Here is a 24,132-nt window from a genome sequence, read left to right as displayed (position 1 = left end):
TTGTGATTCGTTCGTAAGGAAATTTTAGTCATGCGGAGTCATGTTAGATTCGTATGGATATATATTTTCTAAATATTAATTTTTTATAATTTTTTACTTGCACACGATTTGAGATATTAAGAGTCAAATTAAGTAATGGTTAGAAGAGTAAAAGTCAACTATGGTGCTATATTTCCGAAACGGGGAAAGTATATTGTTATTCAAAATTTCTCATTATTTATTTGACTTTGCTCATGATCTAACTATTCCTTACATTAGACAAATCTGGACATTCTCTAGATAGATATGTTATGATCTGGACATGATCTGGACATATTGGTTCTGATTTATAGACATGATTAGACATATCAACTCTGATTTGGACATGTTCTGCACATATCGGGTATGATCTGGATATTCGGTTCTAATTTGGACATATTGGTTCTGATCTGAACATAATCTATACAGATCTGTTCTGATCTGGACATATCAGTTTTGATCTGAACATGCATATGGGTCTGATCAGGAAATGATTTGCAAATATCAATTATGATCTGTACATAAGGAAACTGATCTAGACATGATCTAAACATATCTATCGATTTTGATTTGGACTTCTGAGTTTTGATCTGCACATACCGGTTAAGATCTGGACATGATCTGGATAGATCGGTTCTGATCTGGATATGATCTTGACAAATCGATTTTTATTTTGACATACGGGTTCTGATTTGAACATGATTTGGAGACCTGGACAGATCGGTTATGATCTGGATAGATTGATTTCTGATCTTGACTAGGGATGTCGATGAGCTGACATGTCTGTAAACAACCTCGGTCAAAGCTCGGTCATTAATAAATAAACGAGTCTGGACAAATTATTGAAGCTCGTTTAATAAATGATACTAGCTCGAACAACTTGGTGGTCGGCTCGTGAGCAGCTCGTTCATGTTCGTTTATAAGCTCATCCATGTTTGTTTATTAGCTCGTTTAAAGCTCGTTCAAGCTTGAGTTTTGGGTTCAAACTAAGTTGCAATTATTTTGATAGATTTCGATTTTTAGAATATTTTAATTTTACAAGATTATAAAATAGTATTAGTAAGTATATATACTATGAAAAAAACTTACGGAGTATTTGAATTGGTTATTTTTTAAATTTTTAAAATAATATTATTAAGATATCTCTTTCGTTTCTTAATCGTAAGTCCGAACAAAGTATGCTTTTGTTTGTAATCACTACCACTTTAGTAAGTCCTAACAAAGTATGCTTTTGTTTCGAATCACTTTAAACAATTAAGAAACGAAAGAGATATCTTAAATCTTAATTTTAAAATGAGAAAACTGTAAAGTGGTAGTGATCCCGAACAAAAACATACTTTAAGGTAGTAATTAAAATAAAATATTCATAATGCAGTAAATACAAAAATGGTGTATTTTTAAGTAGTAAATACCAAAATTTCCTTCATTTATTAATATGTTTGTTTAAATTCGGTATTGCTCATTTATCAAGGCTCGTTTGTGAAAAAGCTCGTTTTATTGATATAGCTCGGCTCGACACGAGTTAGAACTTAAACAAGCTACTCATGAACTAAGCTCGAAAGGTGAAAAACTTAAACGAGCCAAGCTCGAACAGGGAAAATGAAAGCTCGTTTAAGCTCGGCTCGAGCTCGAGCTCGGAAATTTCGTATCAAGCCTAGCTCGAACAGCCAAATACTCGACTCGGCTTGTCAACATCCCTAATCTTGACATATGACCGAGTTCTGATCTGGACATACTAACTCTTATCCGGACAAGATCTGGACATATACGTTTTGACCTGAATATATGGTTCTGATTTGGACATGATTGATCTAGACAAAGTGGTTAGACATATCGGTTCTTATTCGGACATGATCTGCATATATAGATCGGATCTGAAAAATAATATGATCTGATCTGACATGATATGAACTTATTTTTTCTAACTTAATCTGATATAGTAAGTTCTGAAATAAATAATAAGGTCCTGAAATAATTTGAACCAAATAAGGCCTAAAACTTGGTTATTATTTAGCAGATTCAGAGCACTTTTAATTTGACCAATTATATTTTTGTGACTTACGTGTTTATTCACAAGAGGGGATTATATAATCGTACAACTTCGAGTTTAGATCATTCACATGCCAAAAGTTAGATACTGCGTACTACATATGATTTTGTATATAAGAGAGATGAAGTTGCATTGCTTAATTAGCTAGTGTTGTGAAACAATTCAACACTCAACACCAAATCAGCATCTAATACCACATCAATTATATTATACTAATACAGAGTAAAAATTATCTCTCTATGGAGAAAACCCAAGACACCAGCAAAACCCATCAAGAAATTGATCAGATCACCAGATCAAACAAGAAACCAAAAAGAAAAATTACAAACTTAATATTTGACAGGAATCAATCTCCTATTGCACAATTGGAAGACGCTACCAGTAATCCTCAAGCGCAGGTAGATGGAACCCCAAAGACTAACACCCTTGAGGACATGACGATAGACATTCCTGCTAGACAACCACCTTCATTCAGAGACATGCTAAGAGGAGAATCTAACGCCCTTGCATTGTCCCAAAGAGGGATGAACCAAGAAGAGGAGGACGATGTTTCAAATGATGACACTGCCCCTGAAGAATTGATTAATGAGGATCGATGTCCAGTGATCCTACTTACCAAGGAAGAGAAGAAGAGAATGAGAAGACCTTGGAAAAACACACTAATCATCAAAATGTTTGATGGTAAACTCGGTTACATGGGACTAATGCGAAAACTCAAAAAGAAATGGAGTATCAGGGGCGAATTATCTCTCACATACATTGGATGTAAGTACTTCATAGCTCGCTTCACTAATGAAGCAGACTATAATTTGTGCTCACTCAAGGTCCTTGGATGATTGATGATTGCTACCTAACAATTCGGAAATGGATCCCCAATTTCATTCCGGACGAGGCCCCCATTAAGGTCCTCACAGCGTGGGTACGCATACCAAACCTCTCGGTTGAGTACTTTGATATGCAGTTTCTGGCTAAAATTGGCTCCAAGATTGGTAAAGTAATACGAATAGACAGAAACACTCCACAAGCGCAAAGAGGGAAATTCACAAGACTGAGTGTAGAAATTGATCTCTCCAAACTGCTCTTATCTAAATTTTGGCTCAGGTGGAAAATTTGGAGGATTCAGTACGACGGGATTAGAATGGTGTGCTATACTTGTGGTGTTTTTGGCCACAATGAAGATGACTGCCCTAAGTTACAACCACCTATTCAGTGCGAGTCTGTGGCACTCAATGAAAAAATTCAAAACATCAACTTGTCACCTGCAGCGCGGCTGAATAAGCCGGAAGAAAATGAAGACTGTGGCAATTGGATGTTAGTCAAAAAACATGTTCACAAACGACTGCCAAGGACGGATAAACAGAATGGAAAAATTGGTTCCAATGGGGCAACGGAAACAGTGAGGGAGAACACCAACAATGGAAGTTTGAAGAAGTCAACCACGAATATCCCGGTGGCGGAAAAAGGGGGACTAGGGTCAAGGTTTCTAGTGTTAAACGGTCAAAATGAGGATTCTGGGGAAAGAATTACGGAATAAAATAGGAATACGAATGTCAACGAAGATATGGAGACTGAAGAGGGGATTACTTCCGTTCAAACAATTGATTTGGGTATCAACTCCCAACAGAATATCCCCACAATTAAGGGAAATCTATCTTTTAAGGTAGGTACCTTAAATAAGGACTCCTCCAAATCTTTTCCCAATAAGCCTCCAGCCAGAATTTAACAAGAAAAGAAAAATAGTCCAAGCCAAGTCCTAAAACCCAATAACATCAACGGCCCACCCAAGAATCCTAATCCAAAACCAGTTAACCCTAACCAAGGCAAGGAAAACGAAATCTTATTCTTCAGAGCCACTACCCTTGATGCAATCCAGAAGCCATCTCTGAGCAATGTCATCACCCCCCCTCAAGCAATCCCAACTCACACCTACAATGAACCCTATAAGCCCTCCACACTTCGAAGCCATCAAACTGAAAATCCCCCCGGAGAAGACACTATGTTTAGGTAGATTCCTAGACCAACCATACTTAGTGACAACGATCCCCCTGGCCAATATGATGGAGATACGAATTGACTCGTGGATGGAACCACAGCTGGAACCACCAGAGCTAGTGGTGACGGTGATGCTCCCCAATGAATCCCAACGATTGATAAGGTTGATCACTCAAGCCTATATGTCCATGTTACCATCCCTACCTAACTCCATGTCAAATAGACACCCTAACTTAGCCCCTGATTTGTTACTTATTTCTTGCCTAGTGTGGAATGTGCAAGGAGCAGGCAGCCGTGAATTTATCTTAGCACTCAAGGAACTTATCCGTGACAATAAACCAAATGTGCTCGCTCTCGTAGAAACTCATATGGGGGGAGAACAAGCAATAAATATATCCAAAGCACTCGGATATAACGGCCATGATCGAGTTGATGCAGTGGGATTTAGCGGGGGCATATGGGTTTTTTGGAAACCAGAATGTGTCTCTGTGGAACCTATCATTAAGCACTCCCAGCATATCACAATGAACATAACAAGAGTGGGGGCAGCCCCATGGTATTTCTCTGTGGTCTATGCCAGCCCAGACCCAACCAAGAGAAAGGAACCGTGGGACGATCTTCGTAACTTTGCAATTACTCATAATAAACCATGGATGATTGCAGGTGACTTTAACGACACAAGGTTCCCATCGGAAAGAAGTAGCACTTGCAATGAAACCATCAGAATGTATGCTAAACTTAATGAGTGGATTAATGATCTGTAGCTCTTGGAAATAGAGTTCACAGGGGCATCACATACTTGGGCTAGAGGCTTAACGCCTGAAAATAGAAAGAGTGCTCGTCTTGATCGTGCACTGTGTAATGGTGACTGGGGAGTGCGGTTCAACACGGCAAAAGTGAAGCATCTCCCGGCAGTCCACTCGGATCACAGTCCCCTTTTCATCTCACCAAACGGGGTTTGCCCCCTTGCAGTCCATCCACCTTCCGCTTCCAAGCCGCATGGCTTACTCACGAACACTTCCTAGACTTTGTCCAACAAAAGTGGGATCACAGCAGCCCGCTCCCCACTGCCCTCCAGAAGCTCTCAACCGACCTCCAACTTTGGAATAGAGACAATTTTGGTAATATCTTTAAGTAGAAAAGAACTTTGTTGGCGCGCATTGCGGGTGTTCAACGAGCCCTCTCTCTCAAGCATGATAGGAGACTAATCAAGTTAGGATCCAAACTCCGCCATGACCTTGATGAGATTCTTGACAGGGAAGAAGTTATGTGGTATCAAAAATCCCGAGTTGAATGGCTCAAGAACGGCGACAGGAATACAACTTTCTTCCATCTAAGTACTATTGCCAGGAGATGGAAAAATAAAATCACTGCTATTAAAAATGAAATTGGGGATTGGTTGTACGAGAAAGAGTTGGTTAAGAACCATATTGTGAATTATTTCACTGATCTATTCACAGAAGCAGGAGATTGCAACTTACAAGTTGTACCACAGGATGTCTTCCCAGAACTTTCATTGAGAGATTGGCGCCAAATCAACTGACCTTTCTCTACAGCAGAGATTGATGTGGTAATCAAGAAGATGGGGTCGTTGAAAGCACCTAGACCGGATGGGTTCCGGGTTTTATTTTACCAAAAGAACTGGAATCTAATTGCAAAAAATGTCCATGACTTGGTAATTAATGTACTGGAAGGGAAAGGGTTACCAGAACACCTCAATGACACCTTCATCGTTCTTATACCGAAAGTTGACTCACCAGACTTAGCTTCCCAATTCCGACCCATTGGTCTGTGTAACGTGGCCTATAAGATCATAACGAAGGTGATTGTTAACTATATCAAACCAATCTTGCCGATTCTTATCTAACACCCAAGCCATCTTTGTTCCTAGGAGACAAATCACGAATAACATTGTGATAGTACAGGAAGTTATTCACACTATGAGAAGAAAAAAAAGCTCTAAAGGCTACATGGCTATAAAGATTGACTTTGAGAAGGCCTACGACCGTCTACGCTGGGCCTTCATCCGAGACACCTTGATGCAAATGAACTTGCCATTGTTGTTAATAAATGTGATAATGCAGTGCGTTACTTCTGCTGCGATGCAAGTTTTATGGAACGGGGAACCCATCCAAAGCTTCACACCTAGTAGAGGAACAAGACAAGGTGATCCCCTATCACCATATCTTTTTGTTATGTGTATGGAGAGTTTGTATCAAACCATCGAGGAGGCCATTGTGAGGGAACAAGTGAAACCAATCAGAGCTAGCCGTGATGGACCAGCACTCTCCAACCTCTTCTTTGCCGATGATATAATCCTCTTTGCGGAAGCTAGTCTAGATCAAGCATATATTATCCAAGAATGTCTCAACAAGTTTTGGTTGGCATCGGGCCAGCGTGTTAGTGTGGCCAAATCTTGTGTGTACTTCTCAAAGAATGTCTCGGAGACAGACAAGACAGAAATTGGCAACACACTTGGAATGGCTGTTACTCATGATCTTGGGCAGTACTTAGGCATGCCAACGCTTACCAGCAGGGTGACAAAGGCAATGTTTAGCCATCTTTGCGAAAAGATTGACCGCAAGCTTACTGGTTGGAATTCAAGGTACCTCTCTCTGGCGGGGCGTATCCTGTTAACCAAATCAACCATCTCAACCATGGCTTGTTATTCTATGCAAACGGCAAAAATCTCAAGGTCGATTTGTGAGGACATAGACAAGAAAACTAGGAGGTCCATTTGGGGAGGTACGGAGGATAAAAGAGGTGTACATCTTATTTCGTGGGAAACCCTGCTAAAGCCGTCTCTGCAAGGGGGAATAGGAGTACGTTCAGCCAAATAAGCCAATGCCTCTTTCCTGACTAAACTCGGATGGAGGGTACTCTCTGAACCAAACAAATTGTGGTCACGTGTACTAAGGTATAAGTATTATAGTTGTAAAGGGAGATGCGACGTAGATATGTTTGAAGCTAAGAAATGTATGTCTAATGTATGGGCTGGGATCACAAAGAATGGAAAGTTCATGGGGGATGGCATAAGGTCAGCAGTAGGCAATGGTAATGCTACGTTATTCTGGGACCACCTCTAGGCATCCGATTCACCCCTTTATGACCTTAGAACCCAACCAATACCCACTGAAATTGCTGGAGCCACCGTGGGGGAACTGTTGAAGCCTGAAATGGGGTGGAAATGGGAAATTTTTACCCAATACCTACCACGACAAGCGCTAAAATTAATCCAGGCACATGAGTTACAGGAAGACCAAAGTAATGGTGATCTTATATACTGGAAGGAAGCTTCTAAGGGCAAATTCACTATAAAATCGGCACTACGAATAATTAGAAATGAGAATGATGACATAGATAATGAGATATGGGACATGGTGTGGCATGCTCCAGTCCAGCAAAGAATATGAGCCTTCCTATGGCTTGCTTGTCATGACAAGTTAATGGGGAATGCAAATCGATACAAGAGAAATATGTCAGATAATCCACAGTGTTTCATCTGTGATGCAAGTGAAGAGACAAACTTGCACATTCTCAGGGATTGCCGTGCTGACGCATGGTTTGGAAGAAAGTGGGAGGACCAGCTGACATGCCCCACTTTTTCCATAATACTGATATTATTCAATGGGTAAGTGATAATTTAGCCTTCATTGATCCAGCTGGAGCTCCTGTTTGGGCCACATAATTTGGGGTCACACTTTGGTGGTTATGGAGGTGGAGAATAACATCATGTTTGGTAGAAATGAGCCCCCCCCCCCCCCCCCCCAGTGGACTATGGTGCCTTCCTGCAGGTTAGATATGCAGAAACTAGAAGCAGCATTGATGATCCCTTAGCGTGCCTCCCCAATGTCAGACAAGGAGAGGAGAACTTTATAAGATGGATTGCTCCAAGTGAAGGGTGGTTTACCCTTAACACAGATGGTGCATCACGGGGCTCGCCTGGCCCAACAGGTGGAGGGGCGATCATTTGCAACCACATGGGTGTTTTCACTACGACACTTTTCTGCTAATTTTGGTCATTGCAACGCTTTTAAAGCGGAATTCCTAGCTCTTTGTAGGGGATTGGAGCTAGCCCAGAACCTTCAGATTCGGCAGTTGGTAGTCCAAGTTGATAATCTTTCCTGTGTCCAAACTCTTTAGCTCGATGCTAATGGGTCTGGAGAATGTGCTCATCGGATAAACCAATGCAAACAACTGATCATCAATCCAGCTTGGAAGGTAAAGATAATGCATGTATATCGCGAGGGTAATAGAGCGGCCGATTGGTTGGCCAACCAAGGTGTCACACAGGAGGAATGCTTCACCGTTTTAGACTCAATTCCTACAGCATTAGTTCGTATTTTAGAGGAGGATGCAAGGGGGGTAGCCTTACCTCGCTTCATCCCCCCATAGCCTGTTTACTTTCTGCTAGTTCTGTACTTTTCTTTTCTTTGAAGTTTTGCTTCCTCTTCTGAATAAAAAAAACATATGATTTTGTATATGAGAAAAAAAATGACATGAATATAGAGCCGTAAAAAACTGACCCGATTTAAGAATTCCATCTGAATCGACCAGTATTTGTAAGGATCGTAAATTGATCGGAATCCAAAATATTGTTGAAACAGGAAAACCATAACCCGACCATATCCGACCCGTTATAACGGACGAATGATTTTGTCCCGTTAGTGCATGACCAGGACTTGAACCCGACATTCGACCGAAATATAACCAATAACACAATTGACCCGATCGGACAATGACCCGAACCCGATTCAACATCCGACCCGCGCGATGTCAACTCAAAACCGATTGTAACCCGATGAAACCTATTATTGACCCGACCCATGATAACCCTTTACCTGATTCTACCCGACCTGTTGACAAACCGACTTGTCATTGACCTAACCAAATAGTAACTTAAATCAAGTTAATATTATTTTGACAAACTTAACCTATTTGCTAGTATGTAAAATCATACATGATGCATGTGTTTCGCGTATGTTTAATTAATAGTATAGTTATACATTTTACGCTTTAAAATGTTGAGGTGACCAAATCGATTATTGACTCTTAATCCCATATTAACTTTATATATGTACTCCCTCCGTCCCGGAATACTCGACCCTGTTTGACTGGCACAGAGTTTAAGAAACTTGATTGACTTATTTAATTTAATAGGTAGTAGTTGATAGTGGGGTATTATTTTAATGTAGTTAGTGGGAGGTGGATTAAGAGGTGGGGTTGGGGGAGAGTAGGGGTTGAATTTTTAATTATTTTTTGTATGGAGTAGGGGGTAGGTGGGTTAATAGGGGTGGAGTGAGAAATAATATAATATTGTTAGAATATTTTCATTTTTAGAAACAGGTCAAGTATTAAGGGACGACCCAATAAGGAAAACAGGTCAAGTATTTCGGGACGGAGGGAGTATTAATTTTATAAAAACACACGACGACCTGGTTTAAATAAAACTCAAATTTGAAATAAATGAATCATTAATTTTGACAATATAAGAGAATATTACTATAGGTTAAAAACTTGACTAGACTTGATAGTTATCAGACTCGATCTTAACCTGTGTCCGAGAGTGAATTGAACCCTACCTCAATTTTAACCCGACCCGATAATTATCCAATCCGAACTTGACTCGTACCCGAAATTAACTATTACAAGCCCGGCTCAAACCCAACTCGATAAGACCTGAACCCGGAATTGTGCCCGACCAGAATAAGCTCCGGCCCGAACCCGACCTATACCCGAAATGAAAAAATAACCCGACATGACTCGACCGGAAATCAACCTGACCGAACCCGACCTGAACCCGGGTGACAAACTGACCCAACATGACCCGACCGGATCATGACCCGAGACCCGACATGACCAAACCCAAACTCCATTCGAGTAACCATTTTAACAGCTCCACATGAATAAATGATATGAATCAATACTACGAGCATTTGACCCTTATTACAAATATTCTCTTACGTACATACTTTTTGGTACCCCCTCCGTATTTAACCAAAAGATACACTTCTCATAATCGGTCGTATACACTTACTATTTTTGGCATGTCATTGTCCATACTTCCAATTATATTAATATTTCTCTCACTCTTGCGGTCCCACATTTACTAACATCATCTTTTTACTATACTAAATAATTAACCCACCATCAATTTTTTTTACCATAAATAATAACTCAATACCTTACTTTCGTCTTATCTCTATTATACAAGGGAAGAGGGGAGGGACATTTTATTAAGTCCACTTTTCGTGTCCCCAGGCAAAAAGACTAAACTACCCTATTCTATACAAGACTACATTCAACCGGTCAACCCTTCCCGCTCTCCTTTCCTTTTTTTTCTCTCTCATTCTTCCCGTTTTCCTTCTTTTTTTCTCTCTCCTTCCTCCCGTTTTCTCTCTCTTCTTCAATCTTCTTCATCTTCTGTGTTTTCTCTCTCCTTCCTCAGATCCTCTCCTTTGATCTTCTTCATCTTCTGCAACATGTTCGATTCATCTTTGCAATTATCTCAGGTATGTTGATTTTTTTGCCAATATAATGTGCTCAGTCCGTTCGTTCTGTATTTTGGTTTTGGTTTTGATTTGATTTTATTTGTTTTGTGTATTGATTAATGTGGGTGATGAATCAATATGTAGTTTTGATGATATGGGTTTGTGATTTATATTTTAGATTGATTTAATTTGCTATTTTTATGGCTTTCTTTTTGGGTCTAATGAGTAATTTTGATGATAAGAGCCTCGTTCTTTTTGTTATTATTTGCTCTATATTTTCGGCTTGGTTTTTTTATTTGTTTCGGGTATTGATTAATGTGGGTGATGAATCAATTTGTAGTTTTGATGATCTGAGTTTGTGATTTATATTTTATATTGACTTAATTTCCTTTTTTTTAACCGGAGTAGTATTGTGATGATTAGAGCTTCGATTATTAGCTATTGTATCGACGCCTTTGGTTCGGCGGACTTAGTGTTAAATCCAGCGAGGTGTTTTTGGGAACAGGTGGGAGTGAAGGCGCCGAGGACGGCGAAGATGATGGCTTTCTTGGAGGCGGTGAGGTCGACGCGTGATGGATACAATTACCAATTTACATTGAACGATTTTCTATTTCCCAAGCTTGCTCTACAATTCCATTTCTTCTTTTTCTCTAAATTTTGAAGGAAAAATATAGCGAAACAACCGAGAAATTTACGATTCAATTGACTGCAATAATTCTATTTTTTTTAAAAAAAAATTCTCTGGTTTACGTTAAAATTATTTTGGTTGATTATAGATTTTTATTTTCAGGTAATTTAAAGTTCGTAGTTTGCAGGTTTTTAAGCAACTTTAATAGTGGTTGCGAATTCACCCAGTTCGTAATTTCCTATCCTAATAAGTGGAATTTGGGTAATTAAAACTTCATATTGGTTGCAAGATTTTCCTTCTCCCTTTTTCTTTCTATTTCTTTATCTGATGTGTTGATCTACTCTTTTCGATTTTCCCTTCATTATTTTTCTCATCCTTTATTTGTTCATTTCATACGAAGTTAGTGTGTAGCAGATTCTTTGTAGCTAATAGTGATGGACTGATGGTGTTTCTTTAGCCAAATAGGAACATTGGTGTGTTAGATATTTCCCAATTTTTGTAGTTACATAAGGATAGAAAGCTAAAAGGATGTTGTAGTGTTTTGAAAATTTTAATGATCATAGGATCTCCTAATTTTTGTATTTACCGGGTTTGAGGAGATTATGATTATCATTGATTTAGAAATGGGTGTGGGAAGAGCACATCCATAACTCAAGGTGAAGGTAGAGAACGGTTAAAAACAAGATAGTCTTGATGTTGACATAATCTATGTGCTTAAGAAGCCAAAGCTATTAAGGTTCTCTTTGAGAAGAGAAGATTAATTGTGCTACTACTAGCAAATTCAGAGTGCTTATGAAGCGTTGCTCATATTACTACTATAGTATGTTATATTGGAATGGTGATATTATTAAGTAGTTAAATTATTAATAATAGTGATGGTTGTGAGGGGGTCGAAAAAGCACGAGGCTAATGCGTGACCTCGTCCCTCGTGGGTGTGACGTTTCTTTTTGTCAAATCAAGTGTAATTGGATTTCCTGTGAGTTTACACCCAATTGACTAGTAATATAGGAGTCGTCATTCATTTTTTAACGACAATGAGAAAAACTGACAAAACCCGGTTATCGTGACATAAAGGGAGTGCAATTATGTTTGACCACGACGGCCGTAGGTTCCCTTGTGATCCCTGGTGTGGGGATCTCTCAACGTACACCCGCAGGGTAGAGATTGAGGGTTCGGGGGACTGTAACTACCGAGAGGAGTACTCGCTCGTTGATAACTCCAGAGGTAGGATATCCTTACTAGCTCAGCATAAATAATTGAAGGGACATGCGTTAACTATTAAACTAATCTGAGTTGATTTTAACAATATGCAACATATAATACTAGATCGAGCGGGATTATCTGATTTAGATTGTTTTAAGGGACCTAGCATGATAATCCAATTTCCCAAAATATTATCTTTATTAGGCGTGATAGAACAATCAGATTTAATTAGTTTAACAGTTCATAAAAGGTGAGGAAAGCAATTAAATCACGCGAAGGGGCACATTACGACACACCCTTGAGAGGTGCGTCACGGTTCTCAGAAAACTAACCAATTTGACTTTGCTATTTCTCCTTTTATTTAACGAATCTCAAACTACGGGACAGGATACGTTCTGTTCGATTTTTGGATCGATTGCGACAGAACGCGTGATCAATTTCGCAGCGTGAGGCTTAGGCTTAGGGGTTGGAGTCAATACTCAGAATATGAATTGTGTGTTGTGTCGAATTTGGGGCTATATTTATAGAAAAGTGTTCGTGGAAAGATAGAATTGTAGAACTCTAATCCACGAGGAATTAGGAAAGAACACGTCCCAGGTATTTTCAGCGCCCAGGGCTGGGCGTCAAAGATTTCGGCGCCCAGAGCCAGGCGTTGAAAATAGGGTCTGGGCCGTTTCTTTATCAGATTCGGACTCTTAGAATCCGGAGTGTATGAGACTTAATCGAGTCTTTTGGTGCGTATTAATTTTATGACGGGATGCGTCTGGGCACGTTACGAACTCTAGGCTCGTTAGGATTTTAATTTAATACGTAACTCTTATTTTCGAATCGTATTAGGAATAGGATTCTCTCGCAACTTCTATCTCATTCAGGATTTATGTTGGAGTGCAACACCTAATTCTGACAGGTTTCTATCTTTTATGACTTGCCACTTTTAACAACTGCCCATTACGGCAGTTACTATTTTAGCATGTTTCCATAAATAGCAGGTTTCTATAAATAGCAGGTTTCGGGTGAAATGAAAAGGGTGATTGAGATTCGTTATTTTATAGGAGATGCGTTGTCAAGTGGAGATTTATGTTCTCATCATCGAACCTTCCCTTTCGGGAATGGGGACAAAAGTAGATGTCTACAATGGTCATATGGTGATATTATTCATCTCGATTCTCCATAGTAATATCTGCAGAATGTTATGAATAGAGGTCTTAGTGGGATTGTACAACTTTGTTTTTGTTTTCCTTTTCCTGTTAAAATAAATTGACTAAGTTGTGTTTCAGATTAATTGATATAAAAAATTGGAGATTCAATTGAAATTGCTCATAGAAATGCATATATTTGGTATCCATATGATTGGTGTACTCAGTAGTAGTTATGATAATATCTATGATTCAGATTATAGTCACAGTGATCAATAAGGAGTAGCAAGTGCTACTTTATCTGGTAGAGTTTGATTCACATGTTGTTTGTTAATAATAAGTTAAATTCCTTGCTTGAATTTAATATGTTTCATCACTCATTAGATGCTCACGAGTTTTGTTTGTTTAGAGGGGTACTTGATTCTAGCGGTAGGTCAACACAAAGGAGAGGTGAAAAGAAGAGCCGAAAAGCTATATTGAAGCTGGGGATGAAGCCTACCGCCGGTGTCAGCAGAGTCATTGTGAAGAACAGTCGTTGTGTATGAAGGAAATAATGCCCTTGGTCCAAGTTTGAATTTAATGCATTTAATGCTAAAGTCTAATAAATGCGGTCTAGTATTAATTAAACAAGTTAATTATTCAGTGCGATCAAGTGATCTGAATGCCTAGATAGAGGTCGCTTCAGTTCAAGTGGAATTAATAATATTAATGCCACAACTTACTCTTGATTGAACCCGTAGGGTCACACAAATATACGTGAACGGATCAAGTATTTAGATGAATATATTATTCAGTAAATACTCTAATTACGGACATTCGAAAATGATGGATATTGGTTCTAGTGGGAGCTAAGATCATCAAAAGGCAAAGAAAGAATATTTGTCGAAAATATGTTTAATGACGAAAATATAAATATTATCGAAATCGAAGATATTATCGGAAACGGAAATATGGTTCGTTTCGGAAAATATTAACGGAAATAAAAAAATATTGTCGGAATCTGAAATATTGCCGAAAACGGAAATATAATTGTTCATAACCTAACATTGGTATCATAGCCTCTATTTAATTGCATAATCAATTTTGGTTAACATGGATTAAATTTTATAAACTTGTAAAGATTTAAAAGGGTGAATTAATTTGGTGTAATTAATTGCAAATTCATGTGATTATTTAATTATCTGTTTGCATGATTTTCTTCATTTTTGTTAATAATGATCATAATCATATGTTTTTACAGTGTATTCCGCATGTAAACGACATTTTAAAACGTCGAACCCAGAATTCCCAAATTCGAAACCTAACTAAGACTTTTCAGAGGTTTTAGTTTTTCGAATGCAAAATTTGTAATTTTTATGATGTTAAATTAAATATTTGCGAATCTTGTATGTAAATCTTGAATTAATAATTGACATACTGCATATGTTTAACAATTTTAAGGTTTAAATTCGTTAATTATGCAACCTAATTTGTAATAATAATTAATTTGTTGAATTACGAATAAATTAGATTTCGTTTCGTTTTTCAATATTAATTGATAATTTAATTGGGATCCTATGATTACAAACCACCATAAAATTTGTTAAAGTTTGGATCTTTAAAATTTTATAACCTAGATTTTAATCACTAAAGTTTATGTAATCAAAAAATTGTTTTAATTAATAAATCATATTAAATATATAGATTGTATATTTTGACAATTTATTTACGAAAATACCCCTTAATATGTTTCACTCTCCAATCATGGAGATTGACCGGGCAAAGCTCTATATTATTGATACTTTGGACTATGAAATAAAGTAACCAATACAGACAAAAGTTAATTTCAATTTATAAACTCAACTCAAACCTAAACCTAAACATGTGAATCTGTGATGCCTTTTCATATCAAAATGTCTCTTAAATCAGGGTTACTATAGATATTTGAAGTACACAAACTTGGGTTAACAAAGATAGATTTCAACATAAAATTCAAGGACACGTAAAGAAGAAGTAGTCGCAACTCTCGTAAGACCATGGTAAACCCGACTTCAGGATACAACAGCTTCTTCGTGAAGGCATGCTTCCTCGGGGAGTCTGAAACTTAAGCAAAACATAGCCTGTATGTAGAACAAACAAGTCTATAAAAAAGATCCATAGATAAAAGAGTGCCTGGAAAAGTTGGTAAAGCAATATAATGAAAAATTAACCTTGTTTGGCGCAACATCTCTAACCCTATGGAACACTGGATCTTTTATCTTAGCGTTCAACCTAGATTCAGCCACCTGCAAAGTTATTCAAATATGTGAAATGAAAAATCTGAAGCCTAGCATGAGTATCGTTTAGAAAAATGATGCTAACTTTAACATTAAAATTAACACTTATCACAAAATCTAGTCTGGAAACAATGCATTTCAACTACAAATTTATCATTCACGGGTTTTTCCTTTCTGGTAAATTTTAAAATTAAGAATGCAATTCCTCATCAAATCCATAAATAAGACAGCTTTACTCGGCTTACAACAATTAGTAGAAGGGAATTACTACTTTCACCATTCACAATCCCAAAAGGAAGAGAAAAAAGAAAACATAAAGGAGTGTTAGATTGTTAGGGATGAAGAACATATGAGAGCATGGCTTACTGAAATTATGAACTCTTCAGTTTCACTTGACCGGATGAAGCAGTAACAGTGAATCAAAGGCAGAAGTCCCTTCCAATATTTTCGGCAGATCAGACCTTTAAAAGCATCTGAAAAGAAGAGATCACACATCATATAATTTGCTACCATAAGGGAACAGCAATATAAAAACTTTATCAAGAACTTTCTTTCTCTTAATCTTTATTATCAGCTCAATTTCATGTACTCATAACTCTTTTTTTTCTTCGAGCCTTTGGCAATCTGATGAGGAATGGGAAACTTGATAGTTATGTAAATTAAACAGCTTAAATTATTTTTTTAGATTTTATGCAAAAACGAAAACAGAAACTCAGTCATTGAGCTAAAAGATAGAAGCGCAAAAAAAGAAACTAGTAAAAAATCCAACATAACATGGTTCTCTGCTTGTATATGCGGATGGAAAAAATCAAGAACATGAATTAAAAACTTAGTTCCTGAAATTCACTATTCTAGCAAGAAAAAGAGTCAAAGGTAGAACAATTAAGAAGGGAGGGACTGGCTAACATCGACTGAGTGTTTCCAAAGGTAATTATAGTTTCCAACGCAATGTCTCATCGGAAGGCAATATGTAAGCATATTATTAACAAGATTCACCATGAAATAGGAACTTCAAGAATCGAAAACTTGTATCAACTTTAAGAAGTGAGAAATTAATGCATTATTTTCAGGTAAGAGCAGTATTACCAAGAAACTCCAATGCAGAAGCGGGTAAATTCATGACCACATGGTCAACATGCTCCCATGGTTTCACAGAAGGTTCAGAACCCCTCAACCTCTTATTAGCGCCACGTTTTGTGTTGCGAGAATCAGGTGTTTCTGTAGTTTAGCAGGAAAGCAGAACATCAGCTATACATATCACATAGTATAGGTGAATCCATGAATGTGCTGTGCAATAAGGCCATGCTACCATATCACCAAATCTATATACCTTTTTGACAACATTCTGCGGGCCTTTTGGCAGCACTGATAGATGGATCAATCTTCTTGCTACTGCCTCCTGCATGATCCGGAATTATTGTAAATTTTCTCTGTAACTATTTTACCTGATGTGCAAGTAACAAAATAAAATCTCAGCTGCAAACATAAACCTGATTAGTGCTTCTCAAGTATTACCTTCTATATTTCTATCATCAGCTTCACTTTTAGACTCTCTGCTGCAATCATCAGAAGCATTTGGAAGAACAGTCATTAATTGAGACATGAACTTTCTCGCATCCATATTGTACGTGAAGATGCAATCATTGACCTTGTTGATTTCTGCATTTATTTTCAAGAAACGGATACTATCTGGATTTAAATCATTTGCATAAATCAAGCACCCCTTTTGTGCTGCTGGGATAGCAAATGGACCAATACCAGCAAACATATCACAAATGGTCTCTCCAGCTTGGAACAGAGAAACTAATCTCATATGTTCATGTTCTAATCTTGAGTTCCAATAGACTAAGCTGTAATCAAGCTTGAATCTCGCCTTATATTGCTTCACCTCTGTAGCCATATCATCGTCACCGGCAAGGATTTCAAACTTTGGAACTCGAAACTCGTTTGTAATTGTGCCAACTTTATTGACCACTGTTTTAACTCTAGGGTAATTTTTCTGCAGATAACAAATAATACCCCGTGTCAAGTGAAAATGAACCAATTGAGAACATTGCTAAAAATAATTGACCTAAACAGTGAAGATAATATGCAAGAAGCTCTCCAGTTTTTTTTTCATTGAAAATGATCTCATTAAGCATAGATAATAACAGCAAGGACACAGTACTACACTAATACCCCACAAGAATGTCAAGTTATTAGCACACATACATCATAAATGACCTTTGCGATAACATCCTTGTATGGAAGTAGTTCATCGGCGATATTTAGATGTGCAATATGACCTGCATAATAATAGCAAACAAAAATGTCAATATACATATCACGAGCTCATGGCAAGAGCCAACAAGTTTATAGCAAGAACAAATCCAAACACTCTTTTTGATCTAATATAATTTCATTCAAGAGCTGTTATTATTTCCAAAATACTCGTAATTGTCCTTTAACATTTTCAATGCTTAAGTTTGAATTACTCTTATGAAAACCTCAAGTGTAAGCCACTGCCGTCATAAAAGCATGTATTTAATGATTTTCAAATTCTCCCTCTAATCTGGAAATAAATGTTATTTTGGCGGTTTTTCTGATCTACTAAGTATGGAGTATCATTTTACAAGTGCTGATTGAATACAATTCCTATTTTACCCTCATATAAATCCATAACCAACACTAAAAAGGGTACTTAATGATAGTATCTGGGTCTAAGAGTTCTTGTTTGTGTGCAAAATACTAAAATGCATATTTTACCCTCATGTAAACACAAACATAATCATCTGCCATCGCTGCAGGTAGTTAATGATGATATCTGGCCATCTGGATCACTTTTTAAGAGTTCTTAACTTGTGTGCAAAAGACAAAAATGACGAGAAAATTAGATATGAGGAAGGTGGTCATTTACTGCATGGGCAAGTTGTAATCTACTGTATTCATTATTAAACCTAATTTGGGTTTAAGATATCATGTTCATCAGCCCCAAGCAGGGTTACCTGATTCGTGGTTCGCTTCGATGCGGGGTACGATTTCGGGTTCGCGATTTGCAGGTTGGCTGGTTTTAGGTTCGCAAGAGGGGTTTGAAACTCTTTTTTTCCAGGATTTTTGAACCAAAATTGTTCAAGATTTTATTTTAATACTCATACATTAATACTCAGATAAATGTTGTTTCCTTCCCAAATAAAAGCCCCCACATATATTTTCTTCTCTTGTCTTCCCTGGCCTTCAATAGCTATAACTAGGGTTTCGGATTCGGCATGACAATACCAACGATATGGTTCGCGAACCACAGTGAATTGGGTCGCCGGAGAACCCGATTCGGTACGGGCGAACCGGTTCGAGATTCGCAGGGGGTACCTGCGAATCTGGTAACACTGGTCCCAAGAGAACTGACAATCAGGCATGATGATTGATGACGGTTGTCATTTGTCTACAAATTCTATTTTCTTTTAATTTTGATGAAGCACCGCTGCCACTGCAGTAGTTAGATAGTCCAATGAGCCAAAGAAGCAAAAGCAATGTCTCTAAGAAAAGCTGGAATAGATTGAATACTTAACTATTGTCTCAAACGATGATGGCACCTCAACTCCTGCAGGCAGAATCTGCTTCAATATATGATCTGCAAATGAATTACATGTGAATCAGCAAAGAGCTTAATGTAACAGTACAGAAGAAAATTCCATCAGTTTACATCTAACTTTCATAGAAACCACCACAAAAGAAGCATTATACAACTTTACCATAAGCTCTACGCCCACCACAAATACAGTCCTAGAACACTTGTTTGAGTTTTGTGCAAACAAGTCATAATCAGGAAAAAAAAAATTAACAGGCATGCCAGCCTTTGCAATGTTTCAAACAAATTATTAACACCAGAAGTTTGTTTCTAAAGGTGATTTTGAACTACAGCTAAATCTTGACCCTGTTCATTGCACCAATTGCGACTTATGTTTACACATTGTCTTAAAATTCAGAAGGTTCTAACTCAAGTATAAAGCCAGCGGTTGAACAACTCAAATTATAGAGTACTTTGTTTCGACTTTACATTATTCTTTATAATCACTGCTGTTTGACCCTTATGTATACCATTTTTTTCTCCCTTGGTTATCCTACAATATTCACTTTGTTAAAAGAATACATCATATTATTGGTAACTATAAAACTATTCTTCAAATAAAGCCCTACTAAATATCAAAATGAGCAATGATTGGAAAATGAAATAACATTTAAAATCAAGTTCCGAAAGTATGAAACTTAAGTTGACCTTAATCTTTAAGAAGAAGGTCACCCCTTAACAGTGTGTTTGGAAGTAATTTGGAGAGGAAGGAAGGGAAGAGAAAGTGAGGACTTTATTTTCCCTTGTATGGATATGACTTGAGGCCTTGAGGGAGATGGAAGGGAAGGGAATTGGAAGGATCAATTTTCCTTCTCTTTAATTAACCATATGCATCCAAGTCGGAAAGATTTGGAAGGAAAGTGCAAGCTCACTTCTTCCCTCCCTCACCTCCCTTTCTTTTCTCACATCATCCCTTCCCTCCCTTTCTTTTCTCACACCATCCCTTCCCTCCCTTTTCTTCCACATTTGCTTCCAAACATAGTGTATGACATAGTACTGAGTTATAATTATATTAAATTGCAACGGTCACTAGAGGTCATATCGGAGTAGTGGTTGCAAGACAAATTCCAAAGTTATAATCTAACCAGTGCTAACGAATTTGCTACATGTCATAAAGAGTGGACTAATGAAATAAAGGGTGTGTTGTCGCACGTGTGAGGTAATATCGTTTACAGTAGTGATTCTAGGATAATATGTAAATACCCTAACATAAGACACACAGATCTAACAAAGAAGAGCGCGATTTTACATATGTATGCTTAGTTAAATTAAAAAATAATGCAAGCACTTGATGTTAGGTTCACTGTAAATAGTTGCCATTTCCACACTCAAGTACCAGAATCAAATAGCAACTTCCCCGCATGATCATTCAGACCTGCCATCACCCAGGCAGTTTACCTGCCTTTTTTCTTCTTCTGTCTTCCTTTCTCTTGCTTAATGCAACTGTTTTAAAACAAACTATAAATTTCACAACTACACCTTTAAATCCATCTGAATTCCTAAAATTTCATTTCACTCATATTCAGCCTTGTAAACACTTGTAACACAGAATAAAGGTTCTCCTAAGTACAATGAGATTTTGCATGAAGCCGGAGCACTACAGAAAGCACAGGAAACAATTATACACCCAGACACAACAACTGATGCTTGATGAGTCTGAAAAGACATCAAATTCCTCAATGGGAAAGCATAATGAAAAGTAGCTTATAGATAGACCAGGAAATTTTAAAAGAATCAAACAAAACTTTTTGTGATATCTGGAGAGCAAGCAACTGACCTGCACCCCAATAGGAATAGCCAAGGGTCAACGAATAAGGAACTACTTCAATTTCACAAAGCTTCCGGACTTCATCAAGCTTTCTCTCAGGGATATCAGACAAATCTGTCCAGCAATACAATATTCATCCATGAGAGCTGGCTATGAAGGAAAAAGGTACACATGTGATTAAGCACTCACTTTGTTATTCTTACTAAGAATCAGATCGGAGAACAATCACAAAAGTAAAAAAGCATCATCTCAAATCTGCTTATTAAGACAGACGACCTATCATAGGTATCCATCCTTTCTCAACAAAAATGAAGGAGTCTCTGGAGGACAATTTTTCAGCTTACGGTTGTATTGAATAGCAGGAAATTTCCAAGATCATATACTTCTAGTTTGTATATGTAGTAGGTCACATTTTCCTTTCAGATCAACCGTGTAAGGAAACAGCCTCTTCATGATTTAAAATTTAAAGCTAAAAGTGCCTCTCCACAACTTTATCAGATAAGATAACCCCTCCTCACTGGAAACAAACAGGATCCATGTTAGAGTGTTAGAGGCACTACGGTGATGGTATAGACTATAGATAATTCTGACAGATACAGCTCTACATAAAGAATGCCACCCCTCTAAGTGGCAAACTAAAGGACAGCTTTTAAAAAGCCAAAAAAACTTAATACCAAGAAAGCATGTATGGTTAGGGTAGATTCTTTGCTAACCGGAATGACCATTAGCTTGATACTTTGATAGAGTTCAAGGTAAAGCAACATTACTAATTTAAAATAAACACGTCTGAACAAATAAGGCAGCTAAAGTTCCTTTACAACCACCAGACACTGCCAAGTGCTGGAGAAGAAAATTGCATAGTTGTAAAAGAAACAGCAAACAGAAGGATAACTATGCAGATAAACAGCATAGCATCTATCAACAAAAAAAATAGCATGTCAAAAGAGAAAACAAATATGGCTAAATTCTATCTGAAAGTAATTATGCTTTAGAACACATCACCTTGATTCTGTATCTTCTCAGACAATATCATGTAACGATTTTTTTCAGTTGTTGGATCTTCAGCTACAGGCTTCACACGAGGCCTATCCAACAAGTATCTATATAAATAAAAAGGTCATTCAGGAACTTTAGCCACGGAAAAGAGGTAGTGCAAACGAAAAGAACAGTACATTGTATTAACCAAAGCTCTTGCATAAACGAACCTACGGTGTATATTCTATCACTTAGAAGAGAATGCAAAACAAAATATGCAGGATATAGTTATAGGAGGAATACTAGACTTTAATAAATTTCGACAAAACATAAAACATCAGCATACCCGTCAAGTATTCGAGTGGCGGTTTTGCAGATTTCGCGAGGGACTCTAAGCGCCCAAAGATCAAACTTCACATCAAAACTACTTTTATCCAGCATCTCTAATTCTCTGTTTCAACCACATATCCAGACATGAATTCCAGAAAGTACAGATATTTAGTAAAGCAACAAATTATGAACCATCCAATTAAATTCGAATTAACAAATGAATCCCGGAAAAATCATGACAACCCCATTGAGGACTTTCATCGAACAGTTAGTGTGCATGGAAATACACATAGTTATATCTAGAACTACAACACATCTCAAATCTGGTAATGGAGAATACAATCATATATACAGACATACCAAGTGTAATGTATGAATTTGAATCAAAATAGCTAAACAAACTGGAAATAAATATCAAAATAATTGTTACTAGTATTTATTTTGGGGAAAAGGGTGCGGGAAAATAACCTAAAATTCCAGTGTGCTATAGAAAAGGAGAGGAGAGAGAAGTCTTACACAGAAGAAGAGCTTGCGGAGTTGGGAAGAAGAAACTCTGGAAGTGGGATTGAGGTGCTGTTTTCAGATTGAAATTAGGGGTTAGCGCACTCATTCACTGGCAGTTGCCGCTGCGTTTCTTTCTTAATAGTTTACCCGCTAAAATTTCATGTATAAATTTTTCCTAATAAATAAAAACTAGATTTTAGTCCGGGATGCACGGTTTATATTAAATTGTTACGTTAAAATAAAATTCCTATATATATCAACTGCTATATTTTATATTTTATATTTTATATAGATTAGTTTGGTTTTTTTTTTTGATTTATTTTTTAATTATTATAGTGTTTGATTTTGGATGAAATTGTGTGTAAGACATATTAATAATTAATTAATAAAAATATTTATGTGGCACCTAATTATTTATCTACGTGGAATTCTACTTTTTAATTCAAAAATAATTTTGAAGTCTTATTATTCATTGGCCGAAACCATTAGATTTCCTACGTGGCGCTCTAATATTGGATTAATGTTTGATTTTGGATTGAATTTTATTTTAGATTAGTGTTTGATTATTGATGAATTTTATTTTAGATTTTATTTTTTAATTATTAGAGCGTTTGATTTTGGATGGAATTGTATATATTAGTAATTAATTAAGTAATTTAAATATCTACGTGGCACCTAATTAATTATCTACGTGGCACTCGATTTTTTTACTTCAAAAATAAATTAGAAATCTTCTTTTTCATTGGCCGAAACCATTAGTAATCCTAGGTGGCGCTCTAATAGTTCAGCTTTTGGTTTAACATGAGACGTAAATCGAGAACGGAGAAGCGGAATGCTGTGAGCTATTTGCTCACACACAGAAGGGCATTTTGGTAATTTCGCACCAATAAATATACAGATTCGGAATATGACAAAATGAATAGAACAAACGGAAAAGGATAAAAATAATGAATAAAAAAGAGGGAAATGACAGGAAAATAGGAGAGAGAAAGTGACTTAATGTCCCATTTTTTTTAAGTGTCATTTTCTTTTAAAAAAATGTACCATTTCTTAAAGAAACAAGTACCATTTTTATTTAACAAGTATCATTCTTATTCAAAACATACCATTTTCATTTAATAAATACTACTCCCTCCATTTCTTTTTGTTGTATCCGTTTCCATTTTAAGCGTTTCATA

At 37.1% G+C, this 24,132-nt stretch overlaps 2 protein-coding genes across 2 annotated transcripts; one reads left to right on the top strand and one right to left on the bottom strand.

Annotated features, from left to right (window-relative positions):
* Positions 1-4,125: 4,125 nt before the first annotated feature.
* On the top strand, positions 4,126-5,603 carry LOC110799093 (uncharacterized). The gene is made up of 3 exons (XM_022004295.1): positions 4,126-4,723; positions 4,838-5,016; positions 5,199-5,603. Exons 1-3 carry the CDS (start codon positions 4,126-4,128, stop codon positions 5,601-5,603), a joined length of 1,182 nt encoding a protein of 393 aa, XP_021859987.1.
* A 9,564-nt stretch (positions 5,604-15,167) lies between these two features.
* Positions 15,168-23,122, bottom strand: LOC110799099 (tRNA (guanine(37)-N1)-methyltransferase 2). The gene is made up of 12 exons (XM_056837055.1): positions 22,967-23,122; positions 22,467-22,571; positions 22,148-22,245; positions 21,155-21,259; positions 19,320-19,380; positions 17,985-18,060; positions 17,289-17,772; positions 17,104-17,172; positions 16,860-16,991; positions 16,140-16,246; positions 15,708-15,782; positions 15,168-15,617 (listed from the first exon to the last, which is right to left on the bottom strand). Exons 2-12 carry the CDS (start codon positions 22,559-22,561, stop codon positions 15,549-15,551), a joined length of 1,371 nt encoding a protein of 456 aa, XP_056693033.1. The 5' UTR covers positions 22,562-22,571; positions 22,967-23,122; the 3' UTR covers positions 15,168-15,548.
* Positions 23,123-24,132: the final 1,010 nt, after the last annotated feature.

This window comes from Spinacia oleracea, chromosome 2, assembly GCF_020520425.1.
Source record: "Spinacia oleracea cultivar Varoflay chromosome 2, BTI_SOV_V1, whole genome shotgun sequence".
Taxonomy (NCBI): Eukaryota; Viridiplantae; Streptophyta; class Magnoliopsida; order Caryophyllales; family Amaranthaceae; genus Spinacia; species Spinacia oleracea.
This window is presented reverse-complemented; position numbering and strand designations above follow the sequence as displayed.

Coding starts and splice junctions, on each gene's coding strand:
- LOC110799093 (XM_022004295.1), top strand. CDS start 4,126: ATGGAGATACGAATTGACTCGTGGATGGAACCACAGCTGGAACCACCA. Junction 4,724..4,837: donor TAAACCATGGATGATTGCAG/GTGACTTTAACG, acceptor TCTTGGAAATAG/AGTTCACAGGGGCATCACAT. Junction 5,017..5,198: donor TTTTCATCTCACCAAACGGG/GTTTGCCCCCTT, acceptor ATCTTTAAGTAG/AAAAGAACTTTGTTGGCGCG.
- LOC110799099 (XM_056837055.1), bottom strand. CDS start 22,561: ATGCTGGATAAAAGTAGTTTTGATGTGAAGTTTGATCTTTGGGCGCTT. Junction 19,381..21,154: donor CTATTCCTATTGGGGTGCAG/GTCAGTTGCTTG, acceptor ATTCATTTGCAG/ATCATATATTGAAGCAGATT. Junction 16,247..16,859: donor TTCTGCATTGGAGTTTCTTG/GTAATACTGCTC, acceptor TCTTCTTTTCAG/ATGCTTTTAAAGGTCTGATC.